The sequence below is a fragment of the Accipiter gentilis genome, chromosome 16 (genome assembly GCF_929443795.1).
Source record: "Accipiter gentilis chromosome 16, bAccGen1.1, whole genome shotgun sequence".
Taxonomy (NCBI): Eukaryota; Metazoa; Chordata; class Aves; order Accipitriformes; family Accipitridae; genus Astur; species Astur gentilis.
The window spans coordinates 28,698,902-28,714,738 of NC_064895.1; the positions used below are offsets into that span (position 1 = coordinate 28,698,902).

The following is a 15,837-nucleotide window of genomic DNA, read 5'->3' on the forward strand; positions in this document are numbered from 1 at the left end:
CCCCTCTTCACGCCATCCTCCCCTCCCATTACATGCACATACACAATTTTTTAGAGTAGTAAAGAAATTAATAGAGATTAAAAGGAGAAAGTTGACAGCATGGATAGGCAAGCCAAAAACCTCTCCTTCTGGACAGAGCCAGCCATAAATTTTTTGTTTCTTTCTTGCCTCTCGTCCCAGGGTAGAAGAGATGGAACACTAAAAGCTGAGGCCACGCTATTCTGCATTTATCTCAAGTATTAAACAAATGACTTCCCAGCTGATGCAGGGTGGTAGCCAGTGGATGGGCACGTCAAATATGCCCAACATCTGCCCTACTGCCTCCAGAAACAGCTTGCTATGTTTGTACTACGACAAGTGATGGAGTCTGTAAGCACACCAGTCTCTGTGGGCTGCTGATCTGTTCTTGCAGAATTGCCCCATTTCATGCTCTTTCACAGCCTCCTCATTGGCCAGAATAGGCTGCCACCCTGATGTGCAAGAAAATAAAGAGGACCCTGAGACAAGGATCACTGGAGGCTGAACAGTATTTTGGAAAGGTATCATTTCACTCTTATGATCCTCCTCTATGCCATTTGCTAGTAACCACTCTTTGGATTTTATTAAACTATTTTTCCTCTTGTTTACTGAATTATTTACAGAACAGCTTTATCAGTAAGACTAAGTCTGTAAATGCTGAGATGATACCGTTTGGGATCATACATTCTGCAAAGCATTACCTCTGTCTGTGCAAACTGCTTTTTTAATGAACCAAAAGTGGTTTCCAGGCCTTCCTTGAGAGCCTGTTTCACTGATGAATGGGAAGGGATGCTGGATACATCTGAAGAATACACAAGTCAACTAGCACTCATCAGGCCTAAGACAACTCTGGAAGCGAGAGCCCTAGGACACGTGCTTTCTGCTCTGGATCTCTGTCGTGAGCTATTTTCAGTCACTCTTCACCATACCGTGCTTTTGAAAGGAAGCTGATGTTTTTCCCTGGTAGTGTTCAGCACATTCTTTAATCTGTTCCCTTCAAACATCTCTTTGAGATTTACTATTTCTTTCAGATAAGCCATAACTACATACTTAATAGTGGCACATAAGTACTATGCATCTGCTTACACAAGGCTATGGGTTATATTTAAAATGAATCAGCTCCTGTAGACCTTCCCACCAAGCATATGGAGGATAACACAATTCAGCTGCAAAGGGTAGTGGAGGAAGAGACTGGTGCATCACAGTGTAGCACGAGCCTTACAGCTATCTCTGCTTGAGAAACTGCATCATGTGCAAAGTATCACTGTCTTTTCTTATTTGAAAGGTCCATGAAAACACTACTGGGTGAGCTTCAAAAGAATGTAGCCATTTAGCCTTTAGATCTACCTGGTTTCCCATTGTTTTGACTTGAAAACAAGGTAATAACACAGTGCCATTAGTTCAGTCTTCGTTTTGTCCCACTGACAGGCTTGAAAGAGGTATCTAGTAATATTTTCTCTGATCACTGTGTATGTTCTGGATTCCCTGCCATATTACGCAGGTAGGTTGAGTGGGATGGGTGTGAAACTTAGTCAACCGTTTATGAAGTGGATGGTGTCATTTACTTACAGGAGGAACAGCCTGGCAAACAATGAGAACTCCCAAAGGCTAAATGCCAACTTAATGACTTTAACAACTGAAATCCAAGCGAGTAGGTTGAGGATGAAGGAGCAAAATGATCAGGTGTGAAGAGACCGGTCTTGACTTTCCTACAGTCTGCCTGCAGTGGTATCAAGACATGCACTGAGACACCTAGCTAAATATAATTAGATCAGCTCCTTTTAGTGATACAGACTCTGTCTTAGATTTGGCATGGTGATTCTGATTCAACAGTCCTGCATGCAGTAGCGCCACTGACCAAAAATTAAATGATGGCTTGTTTTGGGAAGACTCTTTCTCTGCAATTTTTTCCTCTTTGCATTATTTCTATTGAAGGGGAAGCTAGTCTGACTTGCTGGTAGATGTGAAGGGTGCTATACAGAGGTTAATTCAGAGATGGGTTATTCCAGGACTATATTCAGGCAAGGACTGCACAAAAGTAGGGGAGTGACCCACTAACTTCCAAAACTTCAGAGTTCAGGTACAATTTAAGCAACTAGACTTAGCATTTAATTTTTTAAGTACTAGTGCTAACATCTGATAAGGCTAATAACATTCCTTAGAGTTACACAAAATGTTAATCTCATGATTTTACAGATGGAATTGAAACCAGGGAAGGACAAGTAATAAAAAAGATCTATTTCAAGATCTATATTCAAGCTCGAGTTAAAAAATGAGTGTTATAGGTATAACATGGGATTGAGCTATCTGTATTTTATCATAGAGTCTTCATCTGGATGCTGGAGCGTGTCCAAAGAAGAACAACAAAGCTGGTGAAGGGTCTAGAGCACAAGTCTTATGAGCAGCAGCTGAGGGAACTGGGGTTGTTTAGCCTGGAGAAAAGGAGCCTGAGGGGAGACCTGATCGCTCTCTACAACTACCTGAAAGGAGGTTGTAGCCAGGTGGGGGTCAGTCTCTTCTCCCAGGTAGCAAGTGATAGGATGAGAAGAAATGGTCCCAAGTTGTGCTAGAGGAGGTTTAGATTGGATACTAGGAAAAATTTCTTCACTGAAAGGGTTGTCAAGCACTGGAACAGGCTGCTCAGGGAAGTGGTGGAGTCACCATCCCTGGGGGTGTTTAAAAGACGTGTAGATGTGGTGCAAAGGGACATGGTTTAGTGGTGGACTTGGCAGTGCTAGGTTAACGGTTGGACTCGATCATAAAGGTCTCTTCCAACCTAAAGGACTCTATGATTCTAAATATGCTACCAGCTACACTGTTCCGAACAAGCAGCATGAGCCTGTAAAGGAGGACTAATAGCAGCCCACTCCATGGAGCAGCAGCAAGACTTGTTACTTTTTGTGTAAATCTCTGGAACACACCCAAGGAAGAAGTGGTATTCCTGCAGTCTGTTCACTTGTCACTTGAATGTGAAAGAGACAAGGCACAGGGTAGAGGGCAAAAAGAGAACTATTCCTCCTTCTAGGTAAAATCTGAGCTAATATGGTCATCCCCTCATCCTCACATCTGATTTTCATTAATCGTGCCTCAAAGACAAATGATTGAAAAACTTCAAACTATCATAATCTGACTCCTGGATGTAGTGATACCAGCTATAGCTGTGTCTCCTGACTATTCACATACATTTTACAATATAAATACATATTATACCTCTCTGTCTTCGTACACAGAGATGCAGATACACATCTATGCCACACTCAACAAACAATTTAAGAATTAAGGAAAACCGTTTTCATTTTAAGATAAGAACTTCGGGCTTATTATAATGCTGTAAAATAAAATCTGCTAGCACAAGCCACAAAAAAAGAAAAAAAGAAAAAGTGATTCACTGGGGAAGTTCCATGATGTGCGGGACAATGGGTCTTAAATCAAAGGCATACATTATCATGACTAAGCTGACAGATCTGCACTGCAATGCAGAAAGCCAAGCAATATTCCAACATCTGCACCGTGCACAGATAGGCAGTTAGACACAGTTTCCCAAAATGAAGAAAGGACTCCCTGAGCTCTTACCTGTTACCTGTGCAACAACTGCTTGGGAAATTCTCCGATTGGCTAGGAAGGCTTTGATTTCCTCCTTTATCACACTGCTGTCCCTCCTATCAAAACAAAAAACAAAAGAACACACAAAAAAACGGACAGACCAAAGTGCACTTTGAAGATGCAAAATGGCTTTATTTCCTTTATTTAGGGGACAAGGAGTGGGGAAGGCAGGCATTAAAATAGTCAAAGTGCCTCACTGGTGGACACTTCTTTTAACAAGTGTCACGTTTGATCAAAGTACCCTAGCAGGAGAATGGATGACTCATGTCCTATATAATTCATATTAGGTGCAGCACTGCCATATGGAATGTACAAAGTTTCATTACACAGGGATGAATAAATCTCTCATACCAGCATAAAAACCTCAGTCATAAAAATGAGGCACAAAAATAAAAAATAAAGGATAGCAGGGTCTGCATGGTTAGCTACACAAATGAATATACATACACAAGCCTTTTCCAACCTTTCAAGGAAAAGACCCAAAGAAGAAAAGATTTTGCAACCTCTATCCCCCCCCACCCCTACCTCCTTAGTCCACAGCTTGCACTGAATGAACAAGTGCCAGTTATTTAAAGCCTTTGTACGATTTTTACAAGGTGTGCAAAGATAGTTCAGAAGGGACCAAAACTGTGCTAAAAAGAAAATACTTTGGAGGTTGCACAGGGACTGTGATATGCAGCAAATTTCAGTTGCAGTGAACACATACTTTTCCCTCCTCTTCTTCCCTCCCTTCCCGAGAAGGGCAGACAATTAAAACCCAATTTTACTAGGCTTTATTGTTTGCTAATTTCCCTTCCCCTTCTCCCCTCCTGCCCCAGCAGCATTCAAGGCAAATTCAAGCTTGCAAATGTAAATGCAAAACAAATGCTATGTTGTGGGTTCATTTTTATTTCTGTACCCAACACTCATCTTCCATATGCCTGCAAATAAAAGTAGTTTCAGTTTAAATAAGCACTAACAGCACCACCTGAGCCTTACTGCATAGGAACCCAAAACTCAAAGGACTGATTAAACTTCAGCAATGGGAACTCCAGCATACTGCTATACTCACCACCTTCCTGCATTACTCCATTATCCTGCAGCCAACAGTAAATGAAGTTGATCAACTTTTTCTTACTGCTCATCTCTAATCCTCTCCCCCAAAAGCCACACCTTTACCCTAAATCTCCAAACTACTGCAAACACATTTTCATCCTGGAGCTTATGGACCCTAGTTCTCTCACAGGTACTTCATTAATGTTGCAAATTTGGGGAAAAATAAAAGACATTCCAACATTATGACCAAAATTGTTTTGAGGCCTCAAAGGCCTTTTCCTTTGAGGAAAGAGGCCTTTCCTCTTACTTCTTTTTGCTATCAAGCCCACTGACTCTTGACTTTCATCCTCAGTGGTATAATCCCCTCTTTTCATCTTTGCCATAAAGCTGAAAAGGAAGCTGCTAAAAGTAAAGGAAGGTCAGTCTGGAAAAAAACCCACCACAACTGGCTCTCACTGAAGGCTTCTGCTCCTTCTTTATTATTTGTGTTTTCCTGTCCAGTCTGCACACTGTGCAGATCTTAAGAGAGTCAGCCCTTGCCACAAACTATGAAGAGATAACATACATGCTCTGCAGATCCCAGTGGAAAGCATTAACCAAGCAGATTCCCTACTCCTCCTATATATGGAAGGAAATACAACTGGTATGAAGTAGTGGAGGAGGAGCCATGTGAATTGACAGTCAGAAGTCTTCTGAGTAAGAGCAGGGTGGAAAATTAGTGTACTAACATCAATTTCAATTTTTGGTACAGCATAGGAAAAAATATTTTGACAGTAAAACAGACTGTGGGATACCCCCACACAGCCAGAGGTTGACTACACAGACTAAGAGGCAGGCGAGAGGTACTCAGTGACCATTAGGGAACTAGCAGGGGAACAGCTGTCTAAAGCAGTTCCTGCTTTCTTGATAATACTTATCACTACTACAGCAGTCCTCCAACATGCAGATTTCTTCTGAGGGACTTCTCACTCTGACTTTCCAAACTTTTTACAAAGACTTCTACTAACCTCATCAGTTCCTCCACTTTGTCATCAATGTCCAAGTCCTCTTCAGAAGCTTCAAAACTGTACGACCTTTGAGCCAAGCTGTTTGCAAGTGGGTAGCGGGTAGGTGACATCTTCCCGTTGAATGCAGACAACCTCTCGTTACTCTCCCTCCCGTTCTGATTAGTAGTGCAAGGCTGTGGGGAGGTGTCGTAACTGTTGCTTGGTGATGGGGACATCCCAGAATGCTGGGTCTGTGTTGAAGCTGTGGCTGTAGAGGAAGATGCTGGGACATTGTTGGTACTGTTGCTGTAGGAACCACCTCCATAGCTAGACCTTCTTCCAAATTTGTCACTATGCTCTTGATCAAGACGATCCAAGGTTTCCAGCGCGTGGAGAATTTCATGTCTGGTCATTCCTGTACGTCTCAGGCGCTGAAGCAGGTCTATCTGCTCTATGGTAAATCTTGGTTCATCTGTGTAGTGAGACATGGTTTCCAGCAGACTAAAAACAAGGTAAAATATAAAAGCAAATACTTAAGTTCGATAGGTCTCTGTGGTACATGGAAAGTACCTCACCTGCAGTGAAGATCAATTCTGGTCCAAAATTTTAGGTCACACACATGACAGAGCTGACAGCCCAACAGTCCACCTCCAAACCAACTCAGCAGACAACGTCCCATGAATGCTAGTCTCGCTATGTAGCAAAAGGGCTTATTTTTTTTGAAGTAGTCAAATAGCACTTCTCTCTTCTACTAGCATTCCCTACACCTTCTATAATAAACCTGCAGGTAGTACCCTTTTGCTTTTGATAAACCACTGCTATAGAGAGACAGTGGTTGCTCAGTAATTAAGGCTGCAACTTGATTTCAGACAAATTTTTGCCCATTGTAAGTATCCATGAGACAGAAGTCCCAGATTCCAAAACTGTTAGGTCAAGGCCAGACGTTGAGTTTTTCTGGAGAAGTTTTAAACAGTTATGACATGAGATTTATGACTCTCAAATCTTTCAAATCTTAAATATAAAGAGTTCAAGTTGCCCTAACTTTTTGTTGCTACCTTGAAAAAAAGAAGATAAAAACACACCTAAGCGGAAATTCTAGTGGCCTGTAGGACCAAAGTTGATTTGTCTGAAGTCCCATTTCTGAAGTTAGTAACTTTTGAACCTGGAATGTTGTCACAGATCGCCTGCCCTAACAAGGAAAGTGCAGCACATCCAATTACTACTGAGCTTTCATTTAAAGAAATAAGTCTACAGCCTTTCCCCCTCCAAAGGCAGGCTTCTCATGTAACTCAATCATCATGGTGGCTCATCAAAAGCATTTTCAAGTCCTAAACTTCCCAAGGTGCCAGAACAACGAACACGTATTTGCTGCAAAGACCAGAAATGGAACTGAAAAATCACAATATGCTCCCTTAATCACTTTTCCTTCCTAAGTCTCCTCACTACAGATCCAAATAGCATACAAATGACAAGATCACCTCCTTCAGAACTCAATATCTTGAGAAGAAGGGATGGCAGATGGAGGGCAGACAGAACTTGGCAAAGAGATCAAGGCATTTTCCGTCCTTCTTGTGAATCTTCTTATGAGTCAAGGGTTTATTACAATTCCTGCATGAGAGCAGGGTGAAGAGATCACTCAGACTCCAGGAGACATGACAGAGCTAAAAGTACAATCCCTACAAGTGAGAGCAGGCAAACAGCAGCCTCAGGAAAGTCAAGTAAGAGTTCCAAGGACCCTATGAAAACCAAAAGAGGTATGATGGATGTCATGATTATGCTAGACCTTCCAGAGACAGGGCTGCCTACCTCTCTCCACAAATTTTGAAGATCACTCCTCATTTCCATTTCTGCATTGGCACAGAGAAATCCCCAACAGGAGCCACAGAGTGACAGAACTTTTTCAATTGCTGCATTTAGTCTTTCTGTCCAATACATGAAACACAGTAAACTAAACCAAGCCCACGGGTTTTGGGGGTGCAGCAAGGGAATCTCTTCAGAGGAGTAACGTCTCACAACACAGACCTGACTAAGCAATGGTAACAGGTCTGTCCTTGAGTCAGAGGGTATGGCCATGTCAATACTAGCAAATTAAATAGCGCCCAGGAAGAGGCACCGTAGCATCTCCACACCATCATCTGCAGCATTATTAAATCATTGTAACTGTCTTTGGCACAGTTTTGGTCCAGCAAAACCAGTGTACTCCTGACCAATCTGCAGGCTTTTTTCAAGATTCTGCATGGAGCAGAAACCACAAACACTCTGGCTGGATGCAGCCACTCAGTACCAAGGCTAAGAACGCCTGGTAGTATGGATGTGGCCAAGTGGCCTTGGGGTGAAGAACAGCACAGAGAACTGGCTTGCTTAGCACAGCTGTATCTAGAGTGTAGCTGTACAGACATGGTGCTACAAAGCCAGGACGCATGAATCCACAAAAATGGCATTTGCAGCCTGGAAAATACAGACTTAAGAAGCAGCTCTTATCTTTGGCTTCATCAAGCAACTATTGAGCCCTTTTCATTGTTTCAACAGTGTGCAGGTGGGAGGAGGAAGCAGGACAATGCAAGGGGATGACTCCCATCCAAGAAAATGACTATGTGAGAAGACAGACTGACTACAGCCATGTAAGTGCTTCAGTCCAACAGGAATGTGCTGTCCTTTGGACAATTGATTACTGAAAACGTACAAGCCATTTTAAATTTTAGAAGACAAGCACCCAGATTATTCTACTAAAAGGAGGACACAGCAGCCAACGCAGCAGTAGACTGGCAACTGACTGGAATTGTAACAACTAAAATTTGGAAGTTGCATCTCAGACTGAGACATTCAGAGCTTGACAAGGAGCATTTGGAAACAGACATTGTGTTCTAGGTTTGGCCTCTGTGTTGGGGGAGGCAGGGCTGCTCAGTCCTTTTCTCCAAGCTTTGTGAAAAGAGAAGTGGCACGCTGACTTACTCACATCACAAACTGCTGTACACCCTGAAAGCCCCCCATGTCAGGTCCAAGTAGCATGGTTTTAAAGTAGAAAATTGCTTCTTAAACATCTGGCCTTGAGATGTTTTCACTTAATATGCCAGCTTGCCTTTCCTTAGAGATAAACCCATTTTTGGCATTCCTTACCTGTATTTCTAATGTCACCATTTGCTGGATCATTTATCTGTCAACACCAAGTTTCATGTGCTCAAGTACTTTGTTGACCTGGAGAATTTAATGAACCAGAACCTCCATCCAGAATTACCTCTACTCAAATTCCTACTTTACCGACTCTTCAACATTTAATACTAAAACATACTTTAGATTATCTAGTGTAATCTCCTATTTGTCACAGACCTAGAAACCCTAAACTTCTGACCTTCTAGCCTCGTGAACCAAAAAACTTGCATCTGACAAAAGCATGACTTTCCAGAGGGTTTCAGAAATGTCAAGCAACACAGAACTTATCATTTCCTGCAGCAGTTTGTGGCCATGGCCAGTGATTTCCTTTAAAATTTGGGTGTGATTCCTAATTTCTCTAAAATGTCAGGGCTGAGCTGCTAGATCTGGGTTCTTCAGGCCAAATTAATCTCCTCTGGTGAATTACACATAATCCTTTAGTGAATCCTAAGTATCCTTTCGTGAATTACTAGTGAATTACAGATAATGAACTGCAATGTTCTCAAGATGCAAAAGAAATGGTCAAGCTTCTGTCGTACATGGCTCCATGTGGGAAAGTGCTCTGGCCTCCAATGTGTCCCACTTTGATGCAGCGGGGACCCGCTGTGCATATGCAGTAATTTCAATTGCACAGGGATGCAAGGACTGCTGGACAAGGCTGTCCTCTGTCGTAAGAATAAGATATTTGATGACTTCAAGTTGTGTTGTACCGAGTCCTGTTATATCTGTGGGCTGCAGAAAGTAATCTAAGAGTAGCAAACCTGCTGTCAAATTAAGTCTATTATACTATGTTTAACACCATCACTGGAAAAAAGTTGGCAATTTGAAAAAAAAAAACCCAAAACCAAAATCAATGATTTGTCTGTCTCTCTATGGAAAATATTCTTCTAGCCCTCCAACCCTTTTAGACAACTTCTGTATAATTTTGCAATGCTTAAGAAGATAAGAACACCAAAATCAGATACAGTATCTCACTGCTGGTCTCACTAATGTCATATACGGATCTAAAACCTGCCTTGCTTTTGCTTACATACACAACATATATTGCATCTGACATACTTCTTTATTGGCCTTCTTGATTTTGAAGTCCTATTCACATTTTCATGTGCTTTTCTACAAAACCATAGGATCTAGAAACAATGCTTCTGAGTGAGTTTCATGTATGGAAAACAACTGCAAGAACAAGGAATTTTCCATTAAATACCCTAAACAAATATTGCAAAATGTGGTATTATTGAACATGTTCCAACATTGCCAACTATCTACTGCTTTTTAATGAATAACTACAGTAACATTATTTAGAACTGTTATTCTAGCAGGGCTTCAGTTATTTTCCCTTTTTAAAATATTTTAATAAACTTACCCTGTTTAAAGATCAATTTACAAAGCAGTTAAGTAAATCAGCCATTTTAGAATCATCATAATTTCATTCACCTCATTAATTAATGGATATTCTCCACTACTTCATCCCCCCCATATTGCTGTAAGAGCCTCTTATCCTCCAGAACTCCTCTGGCTAGCTATAATTCCATTTGCTTCCCCCCTCTTTTTCCTTGTGAAATACAATCAACTGCAAAAGTAATAAGAAGTAAAATAAGATAGGGACAAGCAGAATGGTTGGGGGTGTGCAGGAGAAAATAAAGCTAGCAAATACTTTTCCTGAGAACAAAGACTGTGGATCGACTGCTTTGCTATAGTCAAAACTTTGGCAAACTTTGCTGCCAGTGTAGCAAAATATCCTCAACACTAGCAGATCTTAGTTTATAATCACATGCTTTATCTTCTGATCAGTTAGCAAAACTCTCACCAGTTACAATGGGCTGTCAAATTTCCTTGGGGAGATATCAGAAAAAGAGAGCCAACCAAGGCAGAATTGTCATGCATTTTCCCCCCTGAAATTCTGAAAGCAAGACCTCTGCAAAGTACTAATTAAACTCAAAACTAACATTGACCAATTTTTTAACAACTCAATCTGGCCCTTAAAATGAATCAAGTTTATTTAGATCCTGACAGAAAAAAAAGGTAGCTTAAAGTATCAAACATATTTACATTTCTTACATTAAGGTGGCAGTCACACCCCAAGTGAGATGGACCGATTCCACGTACTGTCTCTTGGTATCTATAAAGCATTAAAATTTCAAGCTTATCTTTCGTGGCTCATCCAAAAGGAACCTCAGGTACCCGAGTATCAGATTGAAGGGAGAACCATAAGGAGCTAAATAAAAAAGAACTTATTTTCCCTCCCAAATGGACAGATATAAAATAACCAGCAGGTCTCAACCAGCCAGATGCAGCATCACTCCTTTGCACTTGAACACCACTTTGTGGAGTGAAGGCTGTTTAGGGGCCTAACTGCTCTCAGTACCATTGCTTTTCCTTGTCATACCACGAAGACTTATTTAGCCTCTTTTTTATTGAATTTCACCCTTTAGATATGGGACTCCCTCCCCACTTTGAAAGTACTGATCTTGAGCAGGGATATGTGGCCATGGGTATTCCTGATACAGAGGTGTTCTCTTCCCTTATTTTCCTGCAACTCATAGAGAAAAGTAAGGAAAAACACAGCAAGGTTTTCTCACTTCCTATCATGACCCAGGCCCACACAGATACAAGAATCATTTACCTGACACTAACTTTCTAGATGATGGAACACAGCAGAATAATCCCATAAAAACAGCTATGAGCTAAGCCCATGTCCAATTGAACTTGCAGAAGTTCAAAGCAATTCAATTACCCATTTGGGAATAAGGCCAGAAACCAGCCTTAACAACTCTAACACTTGAGAAAATGGCTGTGGACTCCTTAATGATCACAAGAAATAATTTTTTCCACTCTTCTACCCACTGTACATGAGTAGGAAGTACTCTAGCATCACTGAAAAGCTCCTCTTCTGCAGAGGTCCTTCTCCAAATTTCCATTAAAATTCATCACTGCTTTATCTAATAATCTCTGCGAAGCTCAAGACTTACAAAACCAGTTGCGCTTCTTGATATGAGACCTCTATTTGATATAATCTGCATAATATTGATGTGGGCTAGAGCCAAAGTGTTCAGAACAGGATCCTAGGTCTGGTAATTGGTTTAAGAATGATTCTGATAAAGTCACATCAACTGTGGCGAACAGGACAGAGAGATGCCAACTTCTACCCTTCACTGACATATGGCACATACTGCTGGTCCAGAGTAGGACCGTAAGAGCACTACACTGTCCCATTAACAGTATCTCCAGAATCTGTAATCTTATCTTTTATAGCACCATCATTTATTGCAACATAACACGCACTTTCTTGGTGTCATTGAATGTCTTCCTTTAAATGGAAGAGCAAAATCACAAGGTAAAGTTGTGGCTTTTCAGCTGAAGTAGGTTATCTCAAAGTACATACCAAAAAAAATTACCTTCTACAAGTAGTTAACTAAACAAGTGTTTTAACTATCACAGTCTTTCTCACAGCTTGAACTCCTTAGCCTGCCAGGTTTTTTCCTGTGTGTATGTGCATATAGTACTAGTGAGAACTCCTATCTGAGTAACTGTGGAGATGGATGTCCTCCAGCTATTAAAAACACAGCAGAGAGAGCGGCTGTGCTGGTTTTTGCATGCCCAGTCCCCAGACCATGCACCAGTGTAAGGATCCTTGTTCAGTATGACCGGGCTGCTACGTTTCCTTTCTACGTGAGGTCTCTGGTCTAGACAGCAAGCGAAAATGGGTATTAAGGATGGCATTGCTATTTCCAAAGGCAATATAATTTGCTTATCAACCAGCCTGATGCTCAACAACCTAATTCACATGAACTACCGCACCGGATGCTTTCTATCAGAACCAGTGACTACAAAGAAACTCTACTTCCAGCTGCTCAGTCCGTTAATTTTTTAACCATGCTTTGTATTATGCAAGCTTGTTTCTCTCTCCATACATTTTTATGAGATCCAAGGACCCAAGCTAAGTTTCATTCACTCCTCCTTCCTTTTCTGCATCTCACCCACCGTTACCCATCCCAAAGGAAGCAGCTGGTTCTTACAAGATGCTCAAGAGAGGGACTTCCATTCTGAGCTATAGCTGTTCCACAAACAAGAGTGTTTGACATATATCACAAAGTAAAGAGTGCACACCATGCACACACGTTCAGTGGCAAACACTGTGACCCGTCAAGTGCAGTTCTAAGGCACTGTTGGAACAAAATTGGGATGCTTAGGGCATAACACTATCTAGTTTTCTGAAATTCAAGCTTTGGCCTTTTCTGTTCTTACTGAACAAATGCATCTCCTTTTATTCCCAGCCAATTTAAATATATCAGAAACGCCCAAAGCTTTGCACCATATTAAGCAAAGCTGCCTTCAAAACAGTAGTGATGCTATGAATTCTGGGGCGTAACAGAGGATTAAGGATCTGACTCATCTGAGCCAACACTTATGCTCATCAGTTGCAACTCCAGTATTTTCAGTGGAGTTGTACCAGTTTTCAAGAGAGAAAAAAAAATCAGGCCTTAAGTGCTCATCATGTCAACGAACACAGAGCCATCCTTATCCATACGTTAGCATAATTATCTCCTGCAGTTGCATCTCTTCGTTCTGATTTTCAAAGAGGACTCTACTCCCATTCATCCTGATTCACAAACAAAATGTAATGCTTGTAATGACTGCTCTCATCCCAGAGAAACTAAAGCCTCACATTGCAGCAAGGAGTGAAATCAGACTACAAGCTGATCTATCGAGGTTAAACGTCACTGGTTCTGTTTATGAATGCAAAACACTGTCTTATGAATGCAGAACACTGCCATACGCTTTCGATCAAAATGGTGACAATTAATAAGAGCAGCCTGAAACTTCTGAAAATAAATCCAACGTAATCAAATACTCACCGCTACACAAATTATAGAAGGCAAGCTGAGAGCAGAATATCAACATATCATTTCTTCAGGAGGCTTCAAGTTTCTCAGCTAGTTAAAGAGCCCCAAACCCATATTCACTACTGCTACATAAGCTGGTTTTCAACTCAGTCTTTGAAATTCTTCACTGCCGATAAAGTATTTTTTACTGGATGCTGACACACTGGCAGCAAGCAAACCCTAGCAGTTTTGCCACTGATTCCACTTGGGTGAGTAACTTACTCTGCTTTATACTATCCGCTTTACCTCTTTGGGAAAGAGAGAGAGAGAGAACTTGAGATCGATCTTACAAGGCAAAAATATAATATAAATGCCAATTATTATCATAATCCAAGTCTTACAAAAGGGACTGACCTCTGACTAAGCACAGGGCTGGGAGCCAGATACTTCTGAATTCTACTCCAGGCACCGACTGATTCACACTGACACCTTATCTGTCTAACCCTAACCTTCCCTACTTCTAAAATCTGGGTTTCCTACTATTGTTGCAATTCTACAGCAATGAGGCAGGAATTCAAACTTTGAGGCTGGATTCAAGGGCAGAAGGAGGGGTCAGAAGGACTAACAAAGAGAGAGAAAAAGCTATAGTGGCAGCTGAGTGCTGAACCAGGGCCCAAAGCCCAAACCTGTGCCAAGAGCAAAGGAGGAGCTCTTGGATTTCGGAACCGAAGACTAGACTTTGGATATGTAAGCTCCGTAACAGAATCAGGGCAGGACTTGTGCACTTGAGTTACACAGCTAAGCAAATCTCAACAACGCACCGAAATAAGTGTATTTAACCCACATAAACAGTCATCGTGCCAATAAAACTGAGACATGGCTCAACCTAGACACCAGACTGGCAAGTCACGTATTTTCAGCTGTCAAGATTACAAGGATAGGTATACTGTTGTCTTCTGCCTCTTACAGTTCACTTCAGAATTTGACCAATCCTTTATTAAAATCCAGACAGAATCTCAGAATTCTTCTCTATTAATTCTGCTAGCTGGAATACCTAAATACTTGAAACACATCTGTCTATAGAATATCCCTGTGAGGCAGGGAAGTAAAACTATGCTAATTTTTGATACCAAGAGCTCACAGAAACGGGCTAGCCTTCAGACAAATCAAAATGACTTGTTCAAAGTCACACAAGCATTCTGCAAGAAGGCAGACCAAGTACCTGACCGAACTCTGAGTGTTTTCTCACCACACATACAGCCATCCTACAGAGTCCGTCTATAGCATCAGATATGACAAGATGTAGGACAAGCTTCAAGGAATGCCATCACCAGGATTTCTACCACCTCAATTCCACACGTAAAGAAAAAGAGACATTCTGAAGTATTTCAGGCACCTTCATTCTCCCTCAGGGTCTATCACCAGCAGAAACAATCAACACACTCTCTTTAAGAGAATTTTTTTACTTCAGAAAACTAAAATCCAAACCCAACAAATAACTGAAATTTACCTTTCCCTGATTTTGTGCTTAACTACAAAGCAAATTTTCTTCTGCTAGAAAACAGTTTGCAAGTGTAGTTTTACTGGCACAGTCTTAGTGAAGACAGAGATTATACTTGGAGAACAACTCAGGAATAGGTAACAGTGGCTTCTTGAAGAACCTAAATCACAATGGCAAAAACATGGGCTTCTGGCCACAGTTCCATCCCTGTTAGAGTTTTATTTTATTTAAAAGCATTTCAAAAAGAAACACACATCCTAATTAATGCTCTTAAAACAACAAACGTCTCTTTGTGTAGCCCAGACCTGAACTCGGGAAATTTCCTCTTGCATGACATACAGAAGAACCAGTCTATATTCTCAGGGCAATTCCAAACCTTTGTGTGTCCTGCTCGGAGCAGGAGGAGAACACCTAAAGATACAAGTCCTGAGGCTACAGATACATGAGAGAGGGTGAACTGACCTACGACCTGCTCTTCTGCCCTTCTGCATAGCTCCAGGACTTGGTGGCAATCTCCACAGACCAGTTCAGTGCACTAACCCAGCAGGAAAATTTATCAATCAAACCAACCCACCCATAGCCAGTTTCTGCCTGGGTTATCAAGCTGAATTAGCTTAGAGAAGGCTCCGATGATTGCTCTTACCAACTCAACAGATGAGGACAAACCAATTTGGCCAAAAGCAGAAGTAGGCATAAGAGGCACACATGAAACAAGATTTCT

The 15,837-nt window shown here is 41.3% G+C and overlaps 1 protein-coding gene across 5 annotated transcripts in view; it reads right to left on the reverse strand.

Moving 5' to 3' along the window:
• Nucleotides 1-15,837, reverse strand: part of HMBOX1 (homeobox containing 1) — a 109,603-nt gene that overhangs the window by 43,329 nt on the left and 50,437 nt on the right. For all 5 annotated transcript variants that reach the window (XM_049819227.1, XM_049819226.1, XM_049819224.1 and 2 more), the window contains exons 3-4: nt 5,664-6,143; nt 3,592-3,677 (exon numbers count right to left, since the gene is read on the reverse strand). In XM_049819227.1, coding sequence (XP_049675184.1) covers nt 3,592-3,677; nt 5,664-6,143 — 566 coding nt within the window. The remainder of the gene's footprint in view (nt 1-3,591; nt 3,678-5,663; nt 6,144-15,837) is intronic.